Source organism: Vigna unguiculata, chromosome 3 (genome assembly GCF_037176805.1).
Source record: "Vigna unguiculata cultivar grain cowpea cultivar isolate G323 ecotype 2 chromosome 3, ASM3717680v1, whole genome shotgun sequence".
Taxonomy (NCBI): Eukaryota; Viridiplantae; Streptophyta; class Magnoliopsida; order Fabales; family Fabaceae; genus Vigna; species Vigna unguiculata.
The window spans coordinates 20,160,719-20,185,558 of record NC_140794.1 but is presented as its reverse complement, the minus strand read 5'-3'; the positions used below and the strand labels follow the sequence as shown (position 1 = coordinate 20,185,558).

The 24,840-nt window shown below is 36.7% G+C and overlaps 1 protein-coding gene and 1 long non-coding RNA gene across 3 annotated transcripts; one reads left to right on the top strand and one right to left on the bottom strand.

The window, feature by feature from the left end:
* Positions 1 to 1,166: 1,166 nt before the first annotated feature.
* On the top strand, positions 1,167 to 4,117 carry LOC114176472 (Remorin family protein). Of its 2 annotated transcripts, none has more exons than XM_028061521.2 (4): positions 1,167 to 1,452; positions 1,907 to 2,782; positions 2,961 to 3,042; positions 3,783 to 4,117. In XM_028061521.2, exons 2-4 carry the CDS (start codon positions 2,010 to 2,012, stop codon positions 3,996 to 3,998), a joined length of 1,071 nt encoding a protein of 356 aa, XP_027917322.1. In that variant the 5' UTR covers positions 1,167 to 1,452; positions 1,907 to 2,009; the 3' UTR covers positions 3,999 to 4,117. The 2 variants fall into 2 exon arrangements, with proteins under 2 accessions (XP_027917322.1, XP_027917321.1); XM_028061520.2 differs by having other exon boundaries at positions 1,168 to 1,452; positions 1,952 to 2,782.
* Positions 3,694 to 4,494, bottom strand: LOC146887567 (uncharacterized). Its single transcript, XR_014993443.1, has 2 exons — positions 4,252 to 4,494; positions 3,694 to 4,172 (listed from the first exon to the last, which is right to left on the bottom strand). It is a non-coding gene; the product is annotated as an uncharacterized LOC146887567 (long non-coding RNA).
* Between the last annotated feature and the right edge of the window lie 20,346 nt (positions 4,495 to 24,840).

Here is a 24,840-nt window from a genome sequence, read left to right as displayed (position 1 = left end):
CATTTTAAGCATGTCTTATTAAATAGTGAAACTCAACTCAACTATTAATTCAAACAATTAAAATGGATAAAAATATGATTAATAGGCACAAATATTTTATATATTTATTATATTTTTTAATTTTTTTTTCTTAATTATTATTTACATTGAAATATAAAGAATATATTATTTTTCTAAAGAAATTATAAGTAGTGTAGAAGTCTATCAATCAGTAAACTATAATCATGTTAACTTGTAAATGATGGTGGCTGTAAGAGTGGAAAACATCTATTTCCACAATTTATTTTTCTCATATCCCAAATCAACTGTGATTCATTTTTTATCTTGTAGATTAATCTACCCAAACATATACTAGTATTAACTGTTTTATAAAACTCATTCAAATAAGAAGAAAAACAAGGACAACAATATTGTGTGCAAATATGTGCTATTATGTATATATTTTGTTTTTTTAATCTCATGATTTCTTGTCAATATTTTTTTTTATTTTCACAGATTGAATCCATTATTTCCATGTTATATCACTCTTCATCATTATCATATAGCAAACACTCCTAACCCTATGCTAAGTTATTTTCCATTAATAATCATTATTGTGACTGCAATGACATAATTTAGTTTGTGGTCAAGATGGACCCCTTCGAATACAATCAAATTTATGAAACTGTCCGTAGTATCATCTCATTGGAAGCGTAGGAGTATCACGTGAAAAAAGTCAGAAACTCTGTTACTTCAGCTCAGGAGCATCGCAGATTGTCGATGTTATCACAGACATCCCACCGTCCACGTGTCATGTTTTTATACTATTTTTCTCAATCTAGTAGCCGTTAAAAGGACAACCAAAGTTTTAACCAGCTTTCTCTCGGAAACAGTACAATATTATTTGCCTACATAGTGGACATCTCATGACACTTCAACCGAAAAACAACAGTGACAAAGTAGTATTATTTGTCATGCCCTTCATTAATTGAGAAATGTAGTTCATGTTCGTTTCCAACGAAACTATTACTTTATAAGTTATTATATTATTTTATAAATCATTGGCATTAAAGAAGTTAAAAATATAATTATAAATTTCGTTTGGTATTTATTTAGTATAACTTTCTCAGGGATGCTCAATGGTTAGAAATGGAAAATAGTAAATTACTTCGTCATTCTCTGCCAAAATACTACATCCACGGTTCCTCTGCCACATTACATTGAAGATGAAATGTGGATTCCACCCCCACATGGCACCTGTATTGCTCAGTAAAAAAAGTCCACCAATTCCCAAGATAAATAGCTATTCTATGCATCTATATTTCTTCCTCTGACCATTTTTAATTTATTGTTGTCGTAAGGATACCCCTTTTCTGAACCATGCATAGTATTTCTGTAGTATTATAATGTTCAATGGATCTGAAAATTCATCTTTGCCTCTGCAACTCTCAGAATTTCATGGTCTGAAATAAGGTATTTTTCTCTTAAATACTAAGCTATACTATGTGAACTCCATTTTAGTTTCATTTACTCTGTTTTAAGGTCTGATACTACATCTCTAAGACTTTGACAACATGGATTCAAAGGTGTAACTCGATGAGTGACTGTATTTTGTTTGCAAGCATTGTACATAAGGTTTTATTTAGTTCTTTGTTCATTTTAGGTAAAGGGTTTTCAGGATTGAATGCTTGAGACTGAAGTATTTGTCTAGGTTCATTAGGGTGTCCTTGTTTCAGTGACAAGAGTTACTTTACATGGCTATTTTGACATTTCTGTGCTTCATGTTTGTAGATACAACTAAATAGACATGCAAGGCTCTATAGTACTAAACTTCAATCTAGATTAGGCCAGTATTGTATATATTTTTGTTCAGAATATTAACAAGATCTCATACATGTCATGGATTGTACTGATTTTCTCTATATAGGATCTAAAGCAGAAATTATAGATCCTAAAAATTTTCATTGTGTAGAGTTTGGACCACCATTGTTCTACTCAAAAGATTGAATTTGTGAAAGACATCTTTGAAAATGAGATACGTAGAAGACAAAGGGTGCTATAACAATCATGGACCAACACAAGAGATCCCAAATAACAGTGCTGTGTATTCAGAGTTTAACAAAGGAAAGGATGCTACTCGTATCCCCCACCACCATCGAACAACTATGGGAAAACCAACCCCTTCTAAGTGGGATGATGCACAAAAGTGGCTTGTGGGATTGTCAAAAGGAGGAGAGAAAAGTCACTCCAAAAACAGGCCAAGAAACTCAAACGCAGATGATTTGAGACTGATAGCTCCTGTGCCACAGAAGGAGCATGATTACTCAAGTAGTGAGAAGGAAGAGGAAGACATTGATGCATCTCATGAGTTGGTCACCACTTCTAGTTCCAATGCCATTGTTGCTCAATATGAAGCTGATGCCAAAAGGGTAGAATGTGACGAGTCAAATTGGAGAAACAGTATTAAGCCTTCAGAAAACACAATCCAGGTCCAATCAATATGTTTCAGAGACATGGGGACTGAGATGACACCAATTGCTAGTCAAGAGCCTTCAAGAACTGGCACCCCAATTAGAGCCACAACTCCTGCAACTAGAAGCCCTATTCATTCAGGGACCTCAACTCCAATAAGGGGTCAAAATGGGTTGCAAGTTGTTGAGGGTGACCGTGACACTGTTAGGTACAGTGCAGAAGGATCAACAAGCCCCTGCAAGAGGATTGAAGATCAAGCTAGAAAGTTGAGTCCTCTAGAAAGCCGAGCAATGGCTTGGGATGAGGCAGAACGTGCCAAATACATGGCCAGGTAATTACTTAACTATTGAGCTTGTTCTATGATCAAATACTAAAATTTAATGAACTAGTGAATGTAATGAAGGAAAATTTTCACAATTAAACACTTGGTATAAATTTTGCCGCAGGAGTCAAGGATTTAATGTAGTTGTTGATTGTTAATAAAGTTTGTTTGTTAAAACTTTATTTAGGTTCAAGCGTGAAGAGGTGAAGATTCAAGCTTGGGAAAATCACCAGATTAGAAAAGCTGAAATGGAGATGAAAAAAATGGAGGTACAATACTTACTGGGTTTATTGGTCTTCTTATTATCTAGCATATTATTAGTAAGATATTCTGAAATTGGCACTTCCAAAAGTAGATCTTCCCTTAGCTCTTAAACGGTGATTTTAACCTTTCCAACGCTGAAGATGATAGCTCATCTTTTGATGCCCTGTTAACAACTCCAAAGCACATCTCAGTAAAGTTGAAAGGTCTGTGAAATAGACTGACAAATAGAATTATTCCTCAAAAGAAACATGGCATGGCAGGGACCTTTGATCTTTCGTATTTTCTTCCTGGATTCATTCCCCATGCAGGGAATAGAAAATGTAAATATTATGAAACTCCCTCGAGTTGTCATTGATCCACTGAAATAGCACAAGGGTTAAGCAAGTACTCTGTAATTGATAAGTTGGAAACAGTACACTGATCCATAGTGATATATCTAATGTGATTCTGATAGAACCTCCCTCTAGGTACCAGACATGCATTGCTTTCATGAGTGGGCTCAAGTTTGAGTAAAGTTGCTTTTTACTGCATACAACCGTACAATTTACAATTTGTACAGCTACACATTTTCTTCCATGTGTATGTACCTAACCTATATGGGATTACTCACTATTATTATCTGACACAACAAAGGGAATGAGCTTCGCTGCAATGTGTTAGCAAAACAAAATTATTGAAGTGTGCATATAGTTAATAGATAATTACAGTACTTAAGTAAGTGATTAGGATCTGTTTGAATTACCAGGTGAAAGCTGATAGAATGAAAGCTTTGGCACAAGAAAGGTTTGCAAATAAACTGGCTTCGACTAAGAGGGTAGCTGAAGAGAAACGTGCAAATGCACAGGTGAAGCTGAATGACAAGGCTTTGAGGACTACCGAAAGGGTAGAGTATATACGTCGAACAGGACATGTGCCTTCTTCTTTCTCTTTCAACTTTAAGTTGCGTTCCATGTGTTGGTAGCAGTTTTGCAACCTATATGCAATGTTTGTGTGAAATATGAAACTTTTTCTGTCTATTCCATCAAAATTTACTGTGCTACTTCTAAAATAATATTGCAAGTTCCATGGTGTTTTTCTTCCTCTCTTGGTGTGCTCTACGAACATCTTTATTTGATGTCTGTTTTAGTGATTGTTCCTGAAAGATCAGACATTGTGTTAGCCAGTAATAGCAAAATGAGAAAATAATGACGGAACTTGTGCATTAACTTAAGTACCATTACTCTTACGGTACCTCCAACTGATCGACCCTCACCTCCTGCAACATTCTACCATTCCCAACCCTAAACCTAACCCTTGATTAGGGGTGGCTATGGATTTAAAAATTGAATCCAAAGGTAATAAAATTGATTGAACTTGAAATTCAGATACCTTGCATCAAATTAATTTGAATTGTTTTGAATCTAGTTTAAATTTTGATTTGAATTAGTTTAAATTTATATTCAGTTAATCGATTTAATTAGGATAAAATTAACACCAAAATTGAGGGTATTACTTTTATTTGAATTAATGAAGTTGTTCTTTTTATTTACAATAATTACAATGTTTTAAAGATATTTTAGTTGTTAACTTTAGGAGATTGAGTGATCATGTGTAGTTACTAATACACAATGATTTAACATGATGGATTTGTTCAATAATTCTCAATGAAACTTTGCTTTTGTACTAGTTTTTTCCAGTGCTTCTCATTTTGTGGTCTTGCTACAATATGAGAACTTATTTACGTTCTATGTCGTTATCCTTTTTTAACAATCTGCTGTTTGCTAAAGAAATTATTTCATTTATTGTTTGTCTTTAGAAAATAAAATAATAAATTATGTAATGAATAAGACTAATTTTTAATATTTCGACATTATAATGATTAATCGTAATTTCGAATGAAGTTGAGTTTAAAATTTATAATTGTTGGGTTGATATCGTCCTGAATTATCTCCGTATTTAGAGTTTTCACGTTATACTATCGTGTTTTCTATATATAATCTTATTTCTATGTTAATAGGGTGATTCTTAAGGGTAAATATAATAATGTTTTTTGCATTTTTTCCAACAAGTGGTATCAAGAGCTATGGTTTCGTAGGATTTTTTCTTAGTATGCTCTATGGTTGCAACTTAGTCTAATCTTCCACATAAGAAAAGATTAATTCCTTGTTGTTAGAGAATCATCCTTGGTTTTTGAAGTTGCAATGAGAAATTTGAAGGAATGATTATTGTCACCGTCGTGTTTGTAACATTCTTATTAGAAATTACTTAAATAAAATAATTAAATAGTAACTGAAATTCAAACGTCCTCATTTATTATTTCCAAACGCGAGAAAAATTTAAAATTTATACAGTGCGCTTAAAATTCAAATTAGCAAAATCCATAAAAACCATAATCGTTTACAAGTTCTCAAAATGAACTAAATGAAAACTAAACTCGTGTATAAATGCAATTCAAATCCTATGAGAGCCCTCTCTCTATCTCTAGGCATCACCAACATCACCTGGAATATCATCTGCTCCCGTGTGACAAAATCATTGCCAAACATAAACAAAAAGAGTGAGCTCGTAAACAATTCACATATAAGTTAATAAATCAAGATACACCTAAGTGTTTTATTCTAGTTAATTCTTGGCCAAGACCTTATTACCCCAAGGTTTTTCAACCTGCAAGTCACACAATTAGTTGACCATGGACTCAGGATATGCGATGCTTCCACGAACCTGTTTGCTTGTGGTCCTGCCTCTACGAACTTCTCCCCTTGTAGTCCAACTCTGTAGACATCCCCGCCCGTAGTCCAACACATGTGATTCACCAACTACGAACCTCCTCGCGCACAACAGCTCTCAAGTGTGAGCACAAAACATACGAACCTCCCCGCTCATATCCCCACATGTGAGCATCAGGATATGAACCTCCCCGCTCATATCATCACGTGTTCATCACCAGCCATGAACCTACCCGCTCATGACACAATCAACATCTCATGGTCCAAGTCGCAAATCACAACACACAAAATGCAAGCAAGAAAGTCACTGCCTACAACGCTATCGCCTAGCGCTGCCTAAGCGCCGCCAAGCAACATTCCTGCGCAAACCGCCTGGTGGGACACCTCCGTCGCTAGGCGCCAGGCTACATTCAGACCCTCTGTCTCAAAGTTTATCGCCTAGTGGGTCATACCCCACAACTAGGCATCACCTGTTCCAAGGGATATCCCTGATGGTCTAACGCTTGGCAGCCACTTCTGTGCCGCCAAGCGTTATATCAGTAGCGCACCAGTTGCTGTTTTAGCACCCAAACCAGACCATAATTTAATCCAATTCATTTCAATACAATAATACATATCTCCAAATCATTACCTAACTTTGGTCTCAAATTCTCATCTCATATACTTCAATCTTATATATATATATATATATATATATATATGTATGTATGTATATATATATACATACATATATATATATATATATATACATATATATATAAGCATAAGCTTATCCATTTAATTCATGACCCACACTTGCAATGAGACATCATCAAGTCATTACCACCTACTACATCTAGCAAAAATAGTTCACTCCTCACGTTCCTACATGCTCATTCAATTATTTCACTATGTCTAGCACTTACTCACTTTATAGTACCTCTATCAATTTTTCACTAAGAGGCCAAGGTTACCAACTCCATGCACTAAGGTACCCCACCTTCCCAACCATTCCCTATTCTGTTACTCCACATCCTTTTCTCCTCATCTCCAACTAATTAGACCACTAAGACACTTACTACTACTTACTTAACCAATTTCCACTTATATATTAACTCCATCTTATTTCCACCATGTTGGCCGCCAAGCGATGCATCAGAACCTGGGTAAAAAATTAGTTTTTCTGCATCTGCGAATTGCCTCTTTGCAAGATTCCAGCCAATTATCCAATTTGCAATTACATCATACCAATTCACAATTCCCTCATTCACACACAGACACACTCTACAGAATCATATAATGAACCAAACACCAGGATTGAGCCCTATTTCCCCCAAATTCCAATTTCATGTCCAATCTAACGGAAACTCTTCTCAAGTTTGCACACTATTTAATCATCACGAAAACACCACCAGTGGCATTTAGCAACAAATATATATCATTACATAATCACACAAACATAAAACTTTGCATGGAATTTTAAAGCATCACAATTTTCATTGAAAAACAATCAAACCCCCAACTTGTCATCGCATCGCCTGGCGAGTGTTCATCGTCGCCAGGCGGTTCATAGCAGAACCTAGAAACTGGGTCAAAATGAGAGTACTTGATTGTGTTAAGAGGACTTGGGTTCAAGTCTTATGTATGCCATTTATGTGTTATTTAATTTATTATTATTTTAATAATATGCTTGGTCATGTTGAGTGATAATATAATCATAGAATTTTAAGAATTTTCACGAAACATGAATTGGTTAAATGGTTGTGCATTGATTGGACATTGGCATGGTTATGGGTTTAAACCTTGGTAGAACCAAATTAAACTTTCTTTTTGCCCAAATTTTCTTTGGCATGAATGTGAAACAGCAGAGGAACCCTAGCTGGCCAAGGAGCAGCCAAGAGTCATTTTCGTTTTCCTTTCATCATTGCTAATTAAGACACCATTAAAAGACAAATTGTGAGAGAATATGAGGGTTTTGAGGCTGGATTTTCGGAGAGCATTGTAAGGTACACGAATTCAAGGAAAAGTAGTGGTTAGAGAGTGAAATAGAAGATCTGAATTGAGGTGGTGTTAAGGAGACCATTGGTGATCAAAAAGGGAAGCTCTATCATTATGTTTTGAGCAAGGAAACCAAGTTAGGAGTGTTGTTATCGCATTTTGTTATTAAATTATTGCATGAATTGTATGATGCTTCAATAATTGATTTTGTGTTTATGTTTTTCTTGAATTTCGCAAGTTTCTGGAATGTTTCCAGAAACCGCCTGGCGGATGAAGAAGTGTCGCCAGGCGACGCATCAATTCATTCTTAATTATGGGTTCTTGAAGAGGAACCGCCTGGCGGTAAGATCCCGACCGCCAAGTGACGCGTGACTACAATCCAGTTTTTAGGTTTTGTTTGAACTGCCTGACGATGATGAACTACCGCCAGACAATGCGGGCTGTTTTGGTTCAATTTTTGGGTTTTTTGTGTTCCGGGTGATTTTTAATTGGTGGAAAGGGTGTTAGATCAATAATTGACTAAATGGAAGTGATTAATTATGAAATCATGAGGTGATAAAGGGAAGATTGGATGGTCATGGCATATTTGGGGATTTTGGGTTTTGGATGAAATTTCATGAGCAAAGGTAATACAAATTTAGGATATTGGAAGCATAATGTAATAATAGGACCCATAAACGTGTGACAAAAGGGTACTGGATGTAAAACTTGAGAGATTGTGCGAAATGGGGAAGTTGAAATTCTCACAGGTGCAGGGCAGAATTATGGGTTTCCCAAAACTGATGCACTGCCTGGTGGCAGGCTAGGTGTCGCCAGGCGCCAGCGCAAAGATATAGAATTTTGCGTGGCTCTTGAGTGCATTAGTGAATTTGGAGTTTTGGTGGTAGTAAGCTGTAATTCGAACACCAACTTGGGGTTATTGGACAGAGGCCTGAGATAGGTCCTTAATGATTTAGTAGTATGAATCAATTTGGGGGTTAATTGGGGAATGAAAGAAACATGGACATATCAACCTTGCAGTAAGACGTCATTAAATTAAGGTTCTGCTGAACTTTGAGGCATAATATAATTACGAACTTGAGTGTCAATGAAGATGCACGAGTTAGATTGCAAGGTGGGATTGCATAAGTGAAAGAATTGTTATAATACTAAGGTAAGGTATAATTGGTAGGTTGCCTTTAAGAGAGTGAGAAGTGTTGTTAGTGGACACTATGATAGGTTAGTTAGGTTGTGACTGTGGCCTGGAGTTGAATAAAATGGGTTGCACTTAATGGGTTCTAAGTAATTGGTATGGTCAAAGGAATAAATTTACCCATGAGTATATTTATGATATGAAGACATAAGAAATGAGAACTCATGACCAAAGAATGGAAGTTATGTGATTGGTAATTATGCAATGCATCATGGAGGGGTTGCGGAATGGTCTGGAATCACATATGATAGGCAAATCAGTACAATTCGTTGTATTGGTCTAGTGCCTGGCGGTGGAGTCTGGACCGCCAGGCGATAACTACATTTACAGTAGCTTTGGGCACGCTTGGTGCCTGGCGATACGTGTCCCCTGCCAGGCGGTCTAGAAGCGCATTGCGCCTAACGACTTGTAGGTAGTGCTAGGCGATATTTATGAGGCTAAAGCGATTTGCTTGCTTTGGATGTGTGTGGTCCACAAGGTTTTGGGAATATGTCAAAGGTCGGCTTGCTGGTGTTCCTTGAGTTGTGGCTCGAAACATATCCCTTGAGTTGTGGCTCGGGATAGGGGTTAAGCATGTGACATTCCTTGAGTTGTAGCTCAGGTTAGCGAGTGTTACTGGTGTGAGTGTGCGCGTTGTGGCGTGTACGGATGGGTCCAGTTAGATTGTTCTGCTCAATATTAAGCTAACGAGTTTGATAGTCTTGGGATGTACGAATGTTATTCGTATTGGGAACTCCACCTGGTGTTACGGAGTGTGGTCCGTAGCATGGTTTCCCGCACGTGCTCTACCAGTTGTGGCTGGTAGGTGTGGCTGTAAGACACCTTGAGGTACTCATCAAAAGATGTAGAACTCGATTCACATTCATCCCCAAACCCTTATTGAAACTTCATGTTCATGTAATCATCAAGTACCAAATTATCATCAAACAATGGCATTCTAACATCTTAAATCAAATAATACTCAACAAGAATGAAGAAAACAATTATCCAGAAAGACCAACATCACCACAGGATCCACAAAACCCAGAAAACAAACAATGTTGTTCGCATCGCCTGGCGGGCCTTGCTTGTTGCCAAACGGTTCCGGGTAGAACCTAGGAAAAATGACTCACGTTGGATGTGTCACCGCCAGGCAATTTCTGGGTAGAAACCCATAAATGCGAAAAAACACAAGAATTGGAGGAAGAAAGGGACACCCAGGCTTAAACATTTCATGAAATGCATTATTCATGAATTAAACAATTAGGTACAATTCCCCTTATCTGGATTTCCTGCTCCAAAAGCACTCCTAGAATCTTTCTTGCACAAACCTTGATCAACCTTTGGCCTCTAACAAAAGAATTCTCTCTAGCCCTTTTTCCACTCCTCAGCTTCAATGCTCTCACAAATCTCTCAGCTGCCACAAGTATACCCCACTATTTTCCACCCACCAAACTCTATTCTTTCATTTTTCAGCCCTTAAAACTAATTAAATAATTAAAAATGAAATTAACAAAAGAAAAAGTCAATGACCATTAAAGTACCATTACTTAGAGCTTCTTGCAGCATAACTGCCACTCAATGAGGGAACCATTTAGAGCTAGCCGAGGTTCAAACTCTCATCCACCTAATTACCAACCATATGCACAACTAAGATGCCATTACATGTTTCATGACATTTTATGCACATAAATAATTATAAAATCACCTCACACAACCACATATACATGCAAAATAAAATAAATAATTAAGACATTACACTAATGACATACGTAGGACCAAACTTAAGACCTCTCAACACAACCAAGTACCTCTCAACCACTTAAGCTATTAATGTTCCTTGTCCTAACTTAACAACCCAATTCTTTTAGTTGTACTTCTAATCAACAGTTATGGTTAATTAAATATTTATTCTTTATTTAATTTTCACGGGTCTTACAATGGTAGGATGTCATGGTGCGACGGTGGTGCTATGTCAATAGGTGTTACGTTGACGGGTGTTGTGTCTCTAGTGCGGGAGTCAAATTGCATGGTGGTTGTGAAGTGCGGACGTTTGATCTGTAGCTTTTCAGAAGGTTTAGTGGTTTTGTGTCGTGGTTGCGGCATGGTTCCGATGTAGGGTGTATGGTGTTTAAGCACGGACGTTGGCTAATATTGATGCAAAGTGTGTGGTGCTTATACATGGGCATTGGTTAGCATTGATGTAGGGTGCATGGAAATTCTTGGGATGACTTAGTTCGAATTGAGAATTCTTGGGATGGTTTGATTCCTAGTGAAAATTCTTGGGATGGTTTGGTTCCATGTGAAAATTCTTGGGATGGTTTGGTTCCAAGGGAAAATTCTTCGGATGGTTTAATTCTATGTGGAAATTCTTTGGATGATTTGATTCCAAGTGATACTCTTTATGATGGAGTATGATTGTTGGTGTAGGCAATGAAGATGGGTGCTAATGACTATATAATGGGCTTTAAGTCCATGATGTTCCTTGCCTTAAGTTAAAAACACTTTGAACTAGTGTTTGACTTTTCTTATTCTCTTGTAGTAGAGGATTGTGAGGTGTAGCTAAATTCTTGTTCTACAGAGTGTGGATGTACTTAGGATCAAAGGGTTGAGAGTGTTTTCTGTGTGTCGTACAAATTTCCACACAGTGAATATTCTTTGCGGTATTGGTTTTTCTCTATATTTGAAGTTTCCACGTTATATTCTTGTGTTCTCTCGCTTTTTCCAACAATAATTTAATATTGTGAGTTTAAATGTAGATATATAATGCATTTTTATTATATAATGAAATGTATGCAATATTATTAAATCATTTAAACCATGCATCATATTCAATAAAAAACATTACAAAGTGGTAAGGAATTGGAAACTATAACGAGCCACATATTAGAGTGTGCAAATTCTTATCAAATCTAGTTTAAAGCATTTCAATTGAATTCAAATCTAATTTAATTTGACAAACAGAGTTTGATACTAAAACTTCATGCCAAAATAATAGATTTGAAGTAGTTTTGAATGGAGTAATTGTGCACACGAGCTAGCTAATTTTTGGATTTTTTTTCCAATTTAGCTTAATCCTTCATCCATAATTTTTTTCCATGGCCATTTCTCATGAAAGAAAGATACTTTTTTTTTTCAGAGTAACTTATTTAAGCTTAATAATCTTTTTCATCTCAATATTTATAGTACTTGTTAAATGTTTTTTTTTTATTTTTTTTTTAATTTTTTTTATATTCAATGTGATTCAAATATTTGTTAAAAAAAGTCAATGTGGTTTCTTTTGTTAAATCAATATTAACATTATTAAAAGATGATGATCTGATTTATATTAAGCCATTTTCCTTTTCCTTCATATATGTTTCTCTTCATTTCTATTTTCTCCTATAAAATCTATGAAATTGAAATATTTAGAATTTAATTTTTTAACCCTAAAATCAATTTCTTCACTCATTCGTGGAAGACGCTCCAGTTTTTTCTGAAGTACATATATCATATATTGGAAGTACAAAAAAGCAAAATTTTAAAGCAAGCAACATAGCACAACACAAATCACCAAAGGTCGAAACTTGAACAACTAAAACACCATGCGAGACAATTTAAAACATGTCCAGAAGACCAAATACAAAAAACACACTACAACAAAAATCGCTTTAGGCAACAACACAAAATTGTGAGTTAAACCACAAAAACCATGGGCTAAAGTTTAGACAACAATTTTTTAGGCCTAGTCTAGGTGAGCGTAGCTGTAGGTTATAGGCCACGGTTTTCAGTACGACAACAATTTTAAAATCGTTGCTTAAAATCCTCATTAAAGGCAATGGTTTTGATGTACATGTTTTCCAAAACTTGACATTTTCAACATTGTGAGCTCTTGGCGTTTACAGTCTAAAATCAAATAGACGGAAGAAATTCAAATTTTTATGTTTTTAGAACTAAATTTTGCATTTTCAGTCGAAAAAGGAGGGAAGGAATATTTCTAAGCTAAAAGTTTTAATTTTTAGTGTATTTTAGACCACATTTTTATGGATTAGCCCACACTTTTTACAAGCAAGATTTATATAAATATTGCTTAAGATAGTTTTTAAGCCACATCTCCAAAAATGTTGCCTTTATTATGTTTAGACCACATTTTACACCCGTGATCTCGTTTAATGTTGTCTAAAGTCATTTTTGTTGTAGTGAAAAAAAAAACTCACAAGTTTAGATTTCACGTAATGGTCATTTGGGTTATTGGACACAAAAAGGAAATGGAGAAAAACATTAAATTGAAGAGGAATAACTAGATTAACAAAATGGAGCATTCGATTATAAAAAATAGATGAAGGACAATTTAGATTTCACATAATGGTCATTTGGGTTATTGGACGCAAAAAGGAAATAGAGAAAAACATTAAATTGAAGAGGGATAACTAGATTAACAAAATGGAGCGTGCGATTATAGATAATAGATGAAGGACTTCTTGTTCAAAAGGGAATAAGTACAAGGAAGAAACACATATGGAAAAGAAGCATAACACAAATGAAGAAGGAGCAAATACTTCTCATGATGCTTAGGCATGAATCTTTTTCTCAAAAATCTTTTCAAGTCATCCCAAGTTTCAATGGGCAACCTTCTTGAGTGGGTTACTTCATTTTGAACTTGTTCCACCAAAATAAAGCATAACCCTCGAATTTAAGCACAACAAGTTTAATAATGTGCAAGTCCTTAAGTTCAAAAGAAAAAGAAATTTGTTCTCCTTTCCTCTCCCATTCCCCACACACATTAGGATTGGATGTGCCTACAAATCTAGAAAATTGATATTACTTTTAACAAGTAATTTGTCAAGTCCAAATCTTGAAGGTTGTCTCCTCTCATGGCTTTGTCTTTGGCTTCTTCTTGGACGTTTATAGAAGGCCTACATATCACTTCCAAAGGAGGTAGAAGCTCTTGAAGAACTATGAAGCTTTTTCTCTTCCACTTTGAATCCTTTTGTTTTGCTCTTCCAAGAGTTTGTATATGCTTTCAAGGGAGATTTTAGGTATGTCCATATTCATACTTACTTCCCCTTCGGAGCTCTTGGAAGCCATGCATAAAAAAGCACAAAAAATAAGCCAAAAAATTGTACCAAAAGTAGTGTAGATGTTAGTAGAAAATGTCTTATTACTCTTTAGTGTTTACACTCAAAATTTTCGTCCTGACTAAGAAAACAACAAAGATATGTTGTATAAGGATCAACACTCAATTCGCTAAGAGAGAGTAAAAGAGTTCTCAAAAGTTACTTCAAATTCCAAATCAAGAAATACTATCTCTCAAGTGAAAGATGAAGCAAATCAAAATACACTTAAAACCTTAAATTCTTTGAAAAGAGGTAGGCAAAACCATACGAATCAAAGAAGACAAATTGGAAATGCTAATTAAGAAAAGTAAACAAAAGATTATATAAACTCATATGACATGTGACCTAAAAAAAAGCAAAGAAAAACTTGAAGAAAAAAAAGACACTAGGAAAGGTAAAAATTCAAGCAAAAAATTTCACCCATAAGAATCATGTTAAATGTTCTAATGAAAAGTAGCAAACATATACACATTCAAAGAGATAAAACTCATGCAAAATGAATGATACAATTTGTGAATTCCCCCATGGAAGTCAAATAGCAAATTGTTTCAAGAAACTAGGACAAACTAGTCATGAAATGCCTACTTTTTAATTAATTTTTGTTCTTTTTTATTCTTTTTTTTTTGTTTTTTCAACTTTTTTTAATCTTTAAAGGTGAAATTTGCTTTGATAATCCAGATTAGCATGTCCCATGAAGATTTTTGTGGCTTAAAAACAATTACTACAAAACTACCACAAGGGAAAAGGGATTCAACACATGCATCTATATGTTCATGAGTCTCAAATCATCTTAAAAACATGTATAGGTTTAGAAAAACTTTCAAAAGAGATTTAACACTTTAAAAACTCTAGCAAACAATAGAATAAAACATAGACTCGAAAAGGAAAAAAAAAAGCTCAAAGCATGCAAAATTAACCAAGCATGAGCATCATACCCATTTTCCTAAAAATATTTTGGCTATTCTACAAGAATTGGATACAATGGTTGGATTAATGGAGTAAATTAATGAAACAAAACACAACATATATGAATAACAACATGTTCATTATTCGACTAAATTAAGAACAACAAAGGAAGACATTAATCACATCTAAATAGAAGTGAGTTTCAAACTCATATATAAAGGACACTTACTTAGGTTAAAAAGCAATAACATTAAAAAGCAAGAATATTAAAGAGCAAAAAATAAATAAATGTTGCTGAAAAAACAAATTGCTAAAAAACTAATTATATGAACCTTTAAAGGTTGATAGGATCTAGATCAACCCTTGAAGGTGTTGGAAACACAAAACCCATGCTTGAAGATCTATTAATGGCAGAAGCAATAAAAGAAACAATAAGCACCATGGGTTAAACTAAAATATGAAGTAGAAAACACGAACAAGAAAAGAAATGAAACATCAAAAATGGACTAAAGGAAGAGAAATGTAAGAACTCACCTCCTTTAATTCAATAACCAAAGGATAAGTGCAAGATGATTCACCACTTGAAAAACATTTCAAGATAAGAATCCAAAGTAAGAGAAGAGAAAATACCAACTCTCAAATGCTCACACAGAGACTTTTATTCATTCAACTCAAGATATGATTTTACAAAATGGAGAGACTTATATTTATAAGTGATGAGCTCATCCTAAGGAGGAAATAGAGAGTTAACTTTGCTAATCAAAAGTTAACTTCTTTAATCATGTTTATCCAAACGAATTCCTTGAAATCAAGGAGATACATGTACTAGTTCTTTAATTCAAGGAGAAGGAATGATGGGGTGGTTGGATTCAATGGATGGGGTCCTAAGGTAGGTGGACAAGAGTTTAGGTACAAAGAAAGGGATCCTAAAAGAAGGACAAAGTGACTAGATACATTGAAAGGGAGCCTAAGGTAGGTGAATGCATCTAGAAACTTGAAATCCTCCTAGTTTCTAGATTCATCCTTCCTTTCTCAAGTTTTTTCCCTCAAGATCTAATCCTCTCTAAAGTTCCTATTTATTTACAATTTCCTTAATCTCTTCTTCTAATGCTTTGAGTTTCTCTCTTGCGAACCTCCCTTGATACTTCTCTTTAATTTCTTCTTCTTTATTCTTCCTAGCCATGCTTTGTGTTTGAATTCCTTGTTGTTCATATTCTTTTTCCTAAACAAGCTCTTCATCATCTTTATTCACATAAGCTAAAGAGCAAGAATACTAAACTACAACAAAAAAGAAAGAAAGAAAGAACAACAAATATGAAAGTTGTTAAATATGTAAACAAATCAATCACAAATTCAAGATCAAATAGAACCAAAAATCTTTTGAGTTTGCTTTGATCTTGATCCTATGAATGTTAAAGTAGACGAGAATTGATTATCTGCTAAAGTAGTTGAGAGGGGCATGTATATTCTCCAAGATTGACTTGAGGTCTGGATACTATCAGATATTGATCAAACCAGAAGACGTCCAGAAGACAATGTTTAGATCGAGATATGAACATGACGAGTATGTAGTAATGCCATTTGGACTGACTAATGCTCCAATAGTCTTTATGGATTACATGAATCGGATTTTCCGGCCCTATTTGGACAAATTTGTGGTGGTGTTTATAGATGACATTATCATCTATTCCAGAAATAGGGAGGAGCACGTTGAGCATCTAAGAGTTGTATTGGCAGTACCCACATAACATCAGCTCTATGGCAAGCTGTCCAAGTATGAGTTCTGGTTAGAAGAGGTAAAATTTCTAGGGCATCTCTTCATAGGGAATTGTAGTGGATCCGAGTAAAATTGAAACAATCTGGAAATGGGAAAGACCATGGACAGTGATCGAGGTACGAAGCTTCTTAGGATTGGCCAGGTACTACAAGAGATTTGTGGAAAGGTTCTCTAAAATGGTGAGTCCTCTGACCCAACTCACTAGAAAAGACCAACCATTCTCCTAGACAAAGAATGTGAAGAGTGTTTTGAGGAGATGAAGAAGAGATTGACTACAACTCCAATACTAGTTATACCATACACAAGCAAGAAGTTTGAGGTATATTGTGATGCATCCTATCAACGTTTGAGATGTGTACTGATGCAGGAGAAAAGGCATGTGGCTTATGGTTTAGGCAGTTGAAAGTTCATGAAAAGAACTACCCCACCCATGATTTAGAGTTGGTTGTCATAGTGTTTGCTCTTAAGACATAAGTTGGCTCTCAGTTCCAGGTTTTCAGTGATCACAAAAGCCTGAAATACTTGTATGACTAGAAGGAGCTGAATATGAGGCAGAGACGATGGATGGAGTATCTCAAGGATTATGATTTCGAGTACTTTACCATCCAGGTAAAGCAAATGTAGTGGCGGACGTCTTGAGTCGAAAGAAGATGAACATGTCGGTAATGATCGTGAAAGAGCTAGAGTTGATTGAGAGGCTCAGGGATATGAATCTGGTATACAGTTGGGAGAAGATTTTATCATGTGCAATGCACTAACATTGACCAGCGACATCTTGGGGATGATCCGAGATGAACAGAAGAACGACGCTGAGCTGTAGTAGTTTGTGAGCTGGTTAAGTATTGAGAAATGGAAGGCTTACCGGATGAGGTCAGATGGATTCTTGCGGTTTCGCGACAAAGTATGTGTACCTGGGAATTGGAGGTTGAGGAAGCAGATTCTAGAAGAGGGTCACAAAAGTTGTCTTAGCATACATCCGGGTATGACTAAGATGTATAAGGACCTGAAATAGTCCTTCTGGTGGAATGGAATGCAAACTGATGTCGCAGACTTTGTGGCATCATGCTTGGTGTGTCAGAAGGCAAAGATTGAACACTAGAGACCAGATGGTACGTTATAGTTGTTAGATATCCCGCAGTGGAAATGGGATAGCATCGCCATGGACTTTGTGACTCATTTGTCGAGATCTACTAAAATTCAATCTGGGTGATCGTGGACATGTTGACTAAGTGTGCCCATTTCTAGCAATTAACCCGAAGATGTCAATGGACACGCTGGCTATGCTATATGTTAGAGAAGTAGTCAGACTACATGGAGTGCCAACTAGCATCGTATCTGACAAGGATCTGAGGTTCACTTCTCATTTTTGGCAATCCCTACAGGCAACTTTGGGAACTCAATTGCAGATGAGTTCCGCATATCACCCTTAGACGGATGGCCAGTTTGAGAGGACGATCCAATCATTGGAGGATCTGCAGCGAGCATGTGTATTGGATCATATGGGTAGTTGGAGTGAAATGTTTCCATTGGTGGAATTTACCTACAACAACAGCTATCATTCCAATATTGGTATGGCGCCCTATGAGGCCTTGTACGAGCGACGATGCAGGACACCACTATGTTGGAATCAGGATGGTGAGTCCTTGATGTTGGCTCCAGAATTTTTACAGTAGACCTCTAATAAGGTCAAAGCATTCCAGGAGCGAATGAGAGTGACTTAGAGTAGACAGAAGTCCTATGCAGATAAGAGGAGGCGACCTATAGAATTTGAAGCAAGGGATCATGTGTTCCTCAGAGTCACACCGACTGTTGGCATTGGGATTATATCTGTTACATCTTTCACTTTGATGTTGAATTCTTGATGGGTTGATTGAAGGTTCTTTGAAGAACTAAACAGGAACTTGAGAGTGGTTGAATACACTTAAAGAGTGAAACACAAGTGAAATTGAATGTAAACACGTAAAGAGTGGTGAGACCCATTTGATAATTTTATCCACATTACTTGTGTTAACCACTTATTGTGTTTTGTGTTAGTTCTTGTTTCATCTCTTTCATTGCAGGAATTAGCAATTTTGAGCACTCCACAATGTTCCATACACATTCGACCTTGATAGAGGATATCAACTTCATTGTGTCCATAATTATCAGGGTGAATAGCAAACTTGGGGAACCTAGAAGGGAGCATAAACATGATAGAAGATCATTGTCAAGCAACAAAACAAGTGTTATTAGGTGCACCAAGTGTGAAGGATATGGACACGAAAATTATCAATGTTCTAATTGGAACGCAAAGTACATGACTCTTCAAGAACTCCAGAATTACATTGTATACTTGAAAGAGGTGAAGAGGAGTGTTAGGCAAAAGCTCGAAGTCAGGCGAGAGCAACAAGCAAAAAGGGAGCGTGAAAAGGCGGAAAGAACACTAAATGAAATGTGGGAAAAGGCAAGACAAGAGAGAGAGTTAAAAGAGAGAAAAGAGCTAGAGATGAGAGAAAGAGAACAACAAAAGGAAGAGCTCAAAGAAAGAGTTAGAGAAAGAGAGGCGAGAGTACAAATGAGACTACAACGATTTGAGATGTTGGAAAAAGCAAGACAAGTGGAAAAATTGGAGAGGGAACAAAGGAAAAAAGAGCTAATAGAAATAAAAGAGAACGAGGTAAGAGAGAAAAAGAAGAAAGAGCAACAAGAGAAGGAAGAAGAAGAACGAAGAGAGAAGCAAGAGAAAGAGTCTTTCTTAACACCCCTTACATATATGGTTGAGACAAAATCCTTAAAGGGGGATTGTAATATTCTGAATTGTTGTTCCCATTCACATCATGATTTTTCATTTTCATTGGGAACACTTACTCATTCATCTTTTTTTATCTTAATGCCTAGGGAAGACTTATACATTAAGGAGCAATGGCATAAGCAATGGGGTGAAGAAAAGATGATAGAAAAGGCAGCAACAACATGGGCAAAACATGAACCTGACTTTAATCATCTGCTTGTGTGTTTGTCCTATCATGAAAATCCTAAGGGATTTCAAGGACACTATTTTTCTATTATAATTAGTATGGGTTGTTTTCCTTCTTGTTTCACTGTGGATAGTATAGTTGTGTTGAAACTCTTTGTTATATTCTGCAGGTTTATCTTTGATCCTGAAGGGCAATCTCCAAGCACCTTGATAATAAGAGATCAGCCTATTCCATGATTCCAATCTCATTTTTTTATAGCATTTTATTTTTGTCTTTAGACTATTATGGTTTTGTGTGCTTTCAGGACTTATGTTTGTGTGTTTGGTTGTAGGTAATAAAGCGCTAAAATTCGAGGTCGATTTTTCTCCAACCCAGAAGCAATGATGTAGGTGTAACATCCCTATTAGAAATTACTTAATTAAAATAAATAAATAAAATATAGAAAATCAATCCACATAATTTTATTATTCCCAAACGCGAAAAAATCCAAATCATTTTTCAACGCGGCATAATTTAAACATAACTAAATAATAATCTTTTTATAAGTCTTTAAAATCCAACATAATGAAATAACATCATAAAAATCCTTATCTCAAGAGCCCCCAAGCTAGCCCTCTCTCCGTCTCTATGCATCACCAGTATCACCTATAACATCATTTGCTCCCGTGTAACGAATCACACGATCATCGCCAAACACAAACAGAAAGAGTGAGCTCAAAGATAATTAATAGAACAAGTTAATAAAATTAACAATGCACCTAATTGTTTAATTCTAGTTATTTCTTGGCCAAGACCTTAATCCCCAAGGCTTTTCAACCTTCACAACACACATAAAGTTAGCCCTGGACTCATGATTTATGATCCTCACACGAGCTTGCCCGCTCATGGTCCTGCCTCTACGAACCTCCTCGCTCCTAGTCCTGCTCCATGGACCTGCCCGCCCGTAGTCCAACACACGTGATCCATCAACTACGCAACATCTCTCAAGTGTGAGCACAAAACATACGAACCTACCTCGCTTGTATCTCCACACGAGAGTAACTAGATATGAACCTCCCCGCTCATATCATCACGTGTTCACCACCATCCATGAACCTAGTCGCTCATGGCACAACATCTCCTGGTCTAAGTCTGCATCAATGCGTACAAACAACACACAAAAACCCACACTTGCAAAAATATCGTCTGGCTTGAAACACAAAACTGCATTATTCTCGCTTAGGCTAAAAGCCTTCGTCCAAGCGACCAGGCCTATCTTGCTTAAGCTAGGCTCTCTCGCCTGAGCGAGTGCGTTATAGCGGCATTATGTGAATTCTCGCTTGGGCGGCGATTCGAGCAAAGCACACAAATTTCCCATGATTTCTCACTCAAGCGAGGAACTCTCGCTTCAGCGAGATGATCTGTCACCCAAAACCTGGGCTCTCCGCTTGAATGAGATGCTCGAGCAGAACCAAGGTCACGTCTCTACTACTTTTGCCTTGGCGAGGCTTGCTCGCTTGAGCGAGAATAACATATGTTGTTGTTGTTCACGCACGCAAACATCATAAACAATGCCAAACCACAGTTCAAACATTACCAAGCAGTCTATAACAGCGAACAATTATCATGGACATGTTTTAAATCCAATTGGACCCTCAGAACTTTAGATTGAACCATAAACCACCATACAATACAGAAACCTTCATCATATTCACACAAATGCATAAGAGATTGTTCAAACAACATCAAAACAACAAACTTCTAAATCACATCACCTAAAGCACGAAAATTCATGGCAAGGCAAATTCATTCTTACCCATTACAAAATACACGAAATAGCTCCCCTTACCTGGATTCCTTTGCTAAAATTCGAGTTTGGTGTGTGCTCTTGAGCCAAAACGCTCATAGCCTTTTTCTTTCTCTCCAACAATGGCTTCCACCCTCACTTCTCTCTACAAATCAGCACGAACCTTTCTAGAACTCACTGTCTAAATGCCCACATGAAAATACCGCCTCCCTTTCTCCTCCAATTCCTTTCTCTCAACTACCACCCTAATTAAGTGTGATTGCATATGAATGGCTAATCATGAACCATTATTTAATGTCTCCCAACCCATTAGACTGCCTCTCTTGGGAGCTAGGTTTTGTCTCTACCCTTTCATATTCAAGTTAAAATTAAAATTGGGCAAAAAGATAGTTTAGTTTTGTTCTCATCAAGGTTTGAACCCACAACTAATCAATTACCAAGTCAAGTGTACAACCAATTCAACCAATACATGTTTTGTGAAAATTCATATAATTTTATGATTACATTATCACTACTCACATCCAAACATAACATTAAAATAATGCACATAATAAATATCATACAATTGATATACATAGGACTCGAACCCAAGTCCTTTCACACAATTAAGTACTCTCAACCATTTAAGTTAGTATTTTTCCATGTCATAGCAATCTGCATTAAATGCCATAAAGGCTTCTACTACCCACATTTATTAAATAATTATTTATTTAATTATTTAAATTTCTCGGGTCTTACACCCCCACCTTAAAAGATTTTCGTCATCGAAAATTAGACTTACTAGGAAAAAAGTGCGAATAGGATTACCTCATGAGATCCTCCATCTCCCAAGTCATCTCCTGAGTAGCTTCATTCCAGAGGACTTTCACCGTCCGTATCTCCTTTCCCCACAGCTTCTCCACTTGAGAGTCCAATATTCTCACCGGTCTTGTGTTCACTATTAGATCCTCCCTGATCAGGATGTCATCTCATTCCAACACATGTGAGGGATCTGCTATGTATTTCCTTAACTATGAAACATTAAATACGTTGTGCAAGTTCACCAGATGCGGTGGCAAGGCAATCTCATAAGTTACGGTGCTGATCCTCCTCAAGATTTGATATGGCTCAAAAAACCTTGGAGTTAACTTCCTTGATTTGATAGCCTTTCCAATGCCATCAGTCGGTGTGACTCTAAGGAACACATGATCCCTTACTTCAAATTCTAGAGGTCGCCTCCTCTTATCTGCATAGGACTTTTGTCTACTCTAAGTTGCTCTCATTCGCTCCTGGATTGCTTTGACCTTATCAGAGGTTTACTGTAAAAATTTTGAAGCCAACACCAAGGACTCACCATCCTGATTCTAACATAGTGTTGTCCTGCATCGTCGCCCATACAAGGCCTCATAGGGCGCCATACCAATACTGGAGTGATAGTTGTTGTACGTAAATTCCACCAATGGAAGCATTTCACTCCAACTACCCATATGATCCAATACACATGCTTAGAGTACATCCTCCAATGATTGGATTTTCCTCTCAAACTGGCCGTCCGTCTGAGGATGATATGCGGAACTCATTCGCAATTGAGTTCCTTCACCCTCAAATCCGAGACGATCATTCATCATCAAGTGTGAGTCCCTTCAACCACATTGGTACACTCCCCCTCCAGTGGAAGTATTCCCAACCACAAGTACTTTTTTTCTACCTTTTATGTACCGTCGTTCTTCTTAATGGGACACACTTATTTGGAACCCTTATTAGGAAGACTTTCGATACAAGGACCATACTGCACTCGTTTGAGTCGGTTTTAACCATCGGCTCTGATACCACTTGTTAGGTTAACAAAGGAGGTTTCACTTGGGAGAACAAACACCAATGAGACTTGAGCCCAACCACATAAGGCATTGATGTAAGACCGGTGGAATTTAATTAATTAAATAAATAAATAAATAATAAATGCAGGTAGTGGGAGCCTTTATGACATTAAATTCTAAATTGTATGACATGGAAAAGTGCTAGCTCAAATGGTTGAGAGTACTTAATTGTGTGAGAGGACTTGGGTTGAAGTCCTATGTATGCCATTGTGTGTTATTTAATTTATAGTTATTTTTATATTTATGCTTGGCCATGTGGAGTGGTCATATAATCATAGGATTGGATAAATTGTCATGAAACATTAATTGGTTGAATGGTTATGCATTGAATTGAATATTTGGCATGGGTATGGGTTCGAACCTTGGTGAACCCAAATTAAGCTTTCTTTTTGCTAAACTTGTTTTTGGCAAAGAGGAGAAGGGGTAGAAACCCTAGCAGCCAAAGGGGCTGAAAAACAACTGCATAATGGCCTTGAATGACAATTATCATAAGCATCAAACCCAATTTTCGTTTTTTGGCTAATTAACCCCATTAAGACCTAATTAAAAGGCAAATTGGAGGTGAGAAAAAGGGTTTGCTTTACCTATGGGATTGCTTGGCCTATGCTTGTACTACACATTAGGGAGAGAAAATCAGAGAGAAACGGGAGGTTGAGTGCCATCCAGGAGCTGAATTGGGTGAGAGAAGAGAAGCCATTCTTTTATCAAAGAAGGAGACGAGAACTTTAAGGTTTAGCAAAGGAAACCATGTTAGGGGAGTTTTACTCGTTAAGTTGCGTGATTAGATTAATTGCAAGATAAATAATCCTATTTATACATGAGTACATTGTTGTTTGCGTTAATTTTCTGGGTTTTTGGAATTTTTCCAAAAATTGCCTGGCGGGAGATGAATGTCCGCCAGGCGACTCATCCTTGCCAAGCTAATTTTGGGTTCTTGGAGAAGAACCGTCTGGCGGCAGAGTCCCGGCCACCAGGCGACGCAATGCTGAAACACATTTCTGGGTTTTTCTTGATGCACTGCTTGGCGGTGATGAATAACCACCAGGCAACAAGAGTCAATTCGACTCGATTTTGATGATTTTAGGGTTCTAGGTTGTTTCTGATCGGGAGAAAAGATAATACTAATTGTTTGGAAGTGATTGGATGTCAGAATTCTCTGAATTATAGGTAATTGAATGTTCAAATTGGGTGAAGAATGCATGAACATGGTTTAGGGTTCGTGAATTGGGGACTTTTGTTAGGAAATCAATTTCAGAGGGAGTTTATTTGAAAAGTGAATTATTGTATGAGATGTTATCGTTTAAGTCCTGTTAAACGCACAATATTGAGGAAATGGCCAAAGGAGGAGGAAGACGAGCTTCGGACTGCAAGGTGCTGGAAACTCTAGAGACTTCCCAGAATTCATGTGCGTCGCCTGGTGGTACTATGGTTACCGCCAAGCGTTATACCATAATGGAGTGGTTTTTGTGCACTTTGGCGGATAATGGTGGTTGGGAAACTGATCAGGATCTTGTGAAGTATAAGTTTTGGAATTAGGGGTTGTTATAGGGATTGGCCTAAGTGGGAACACTT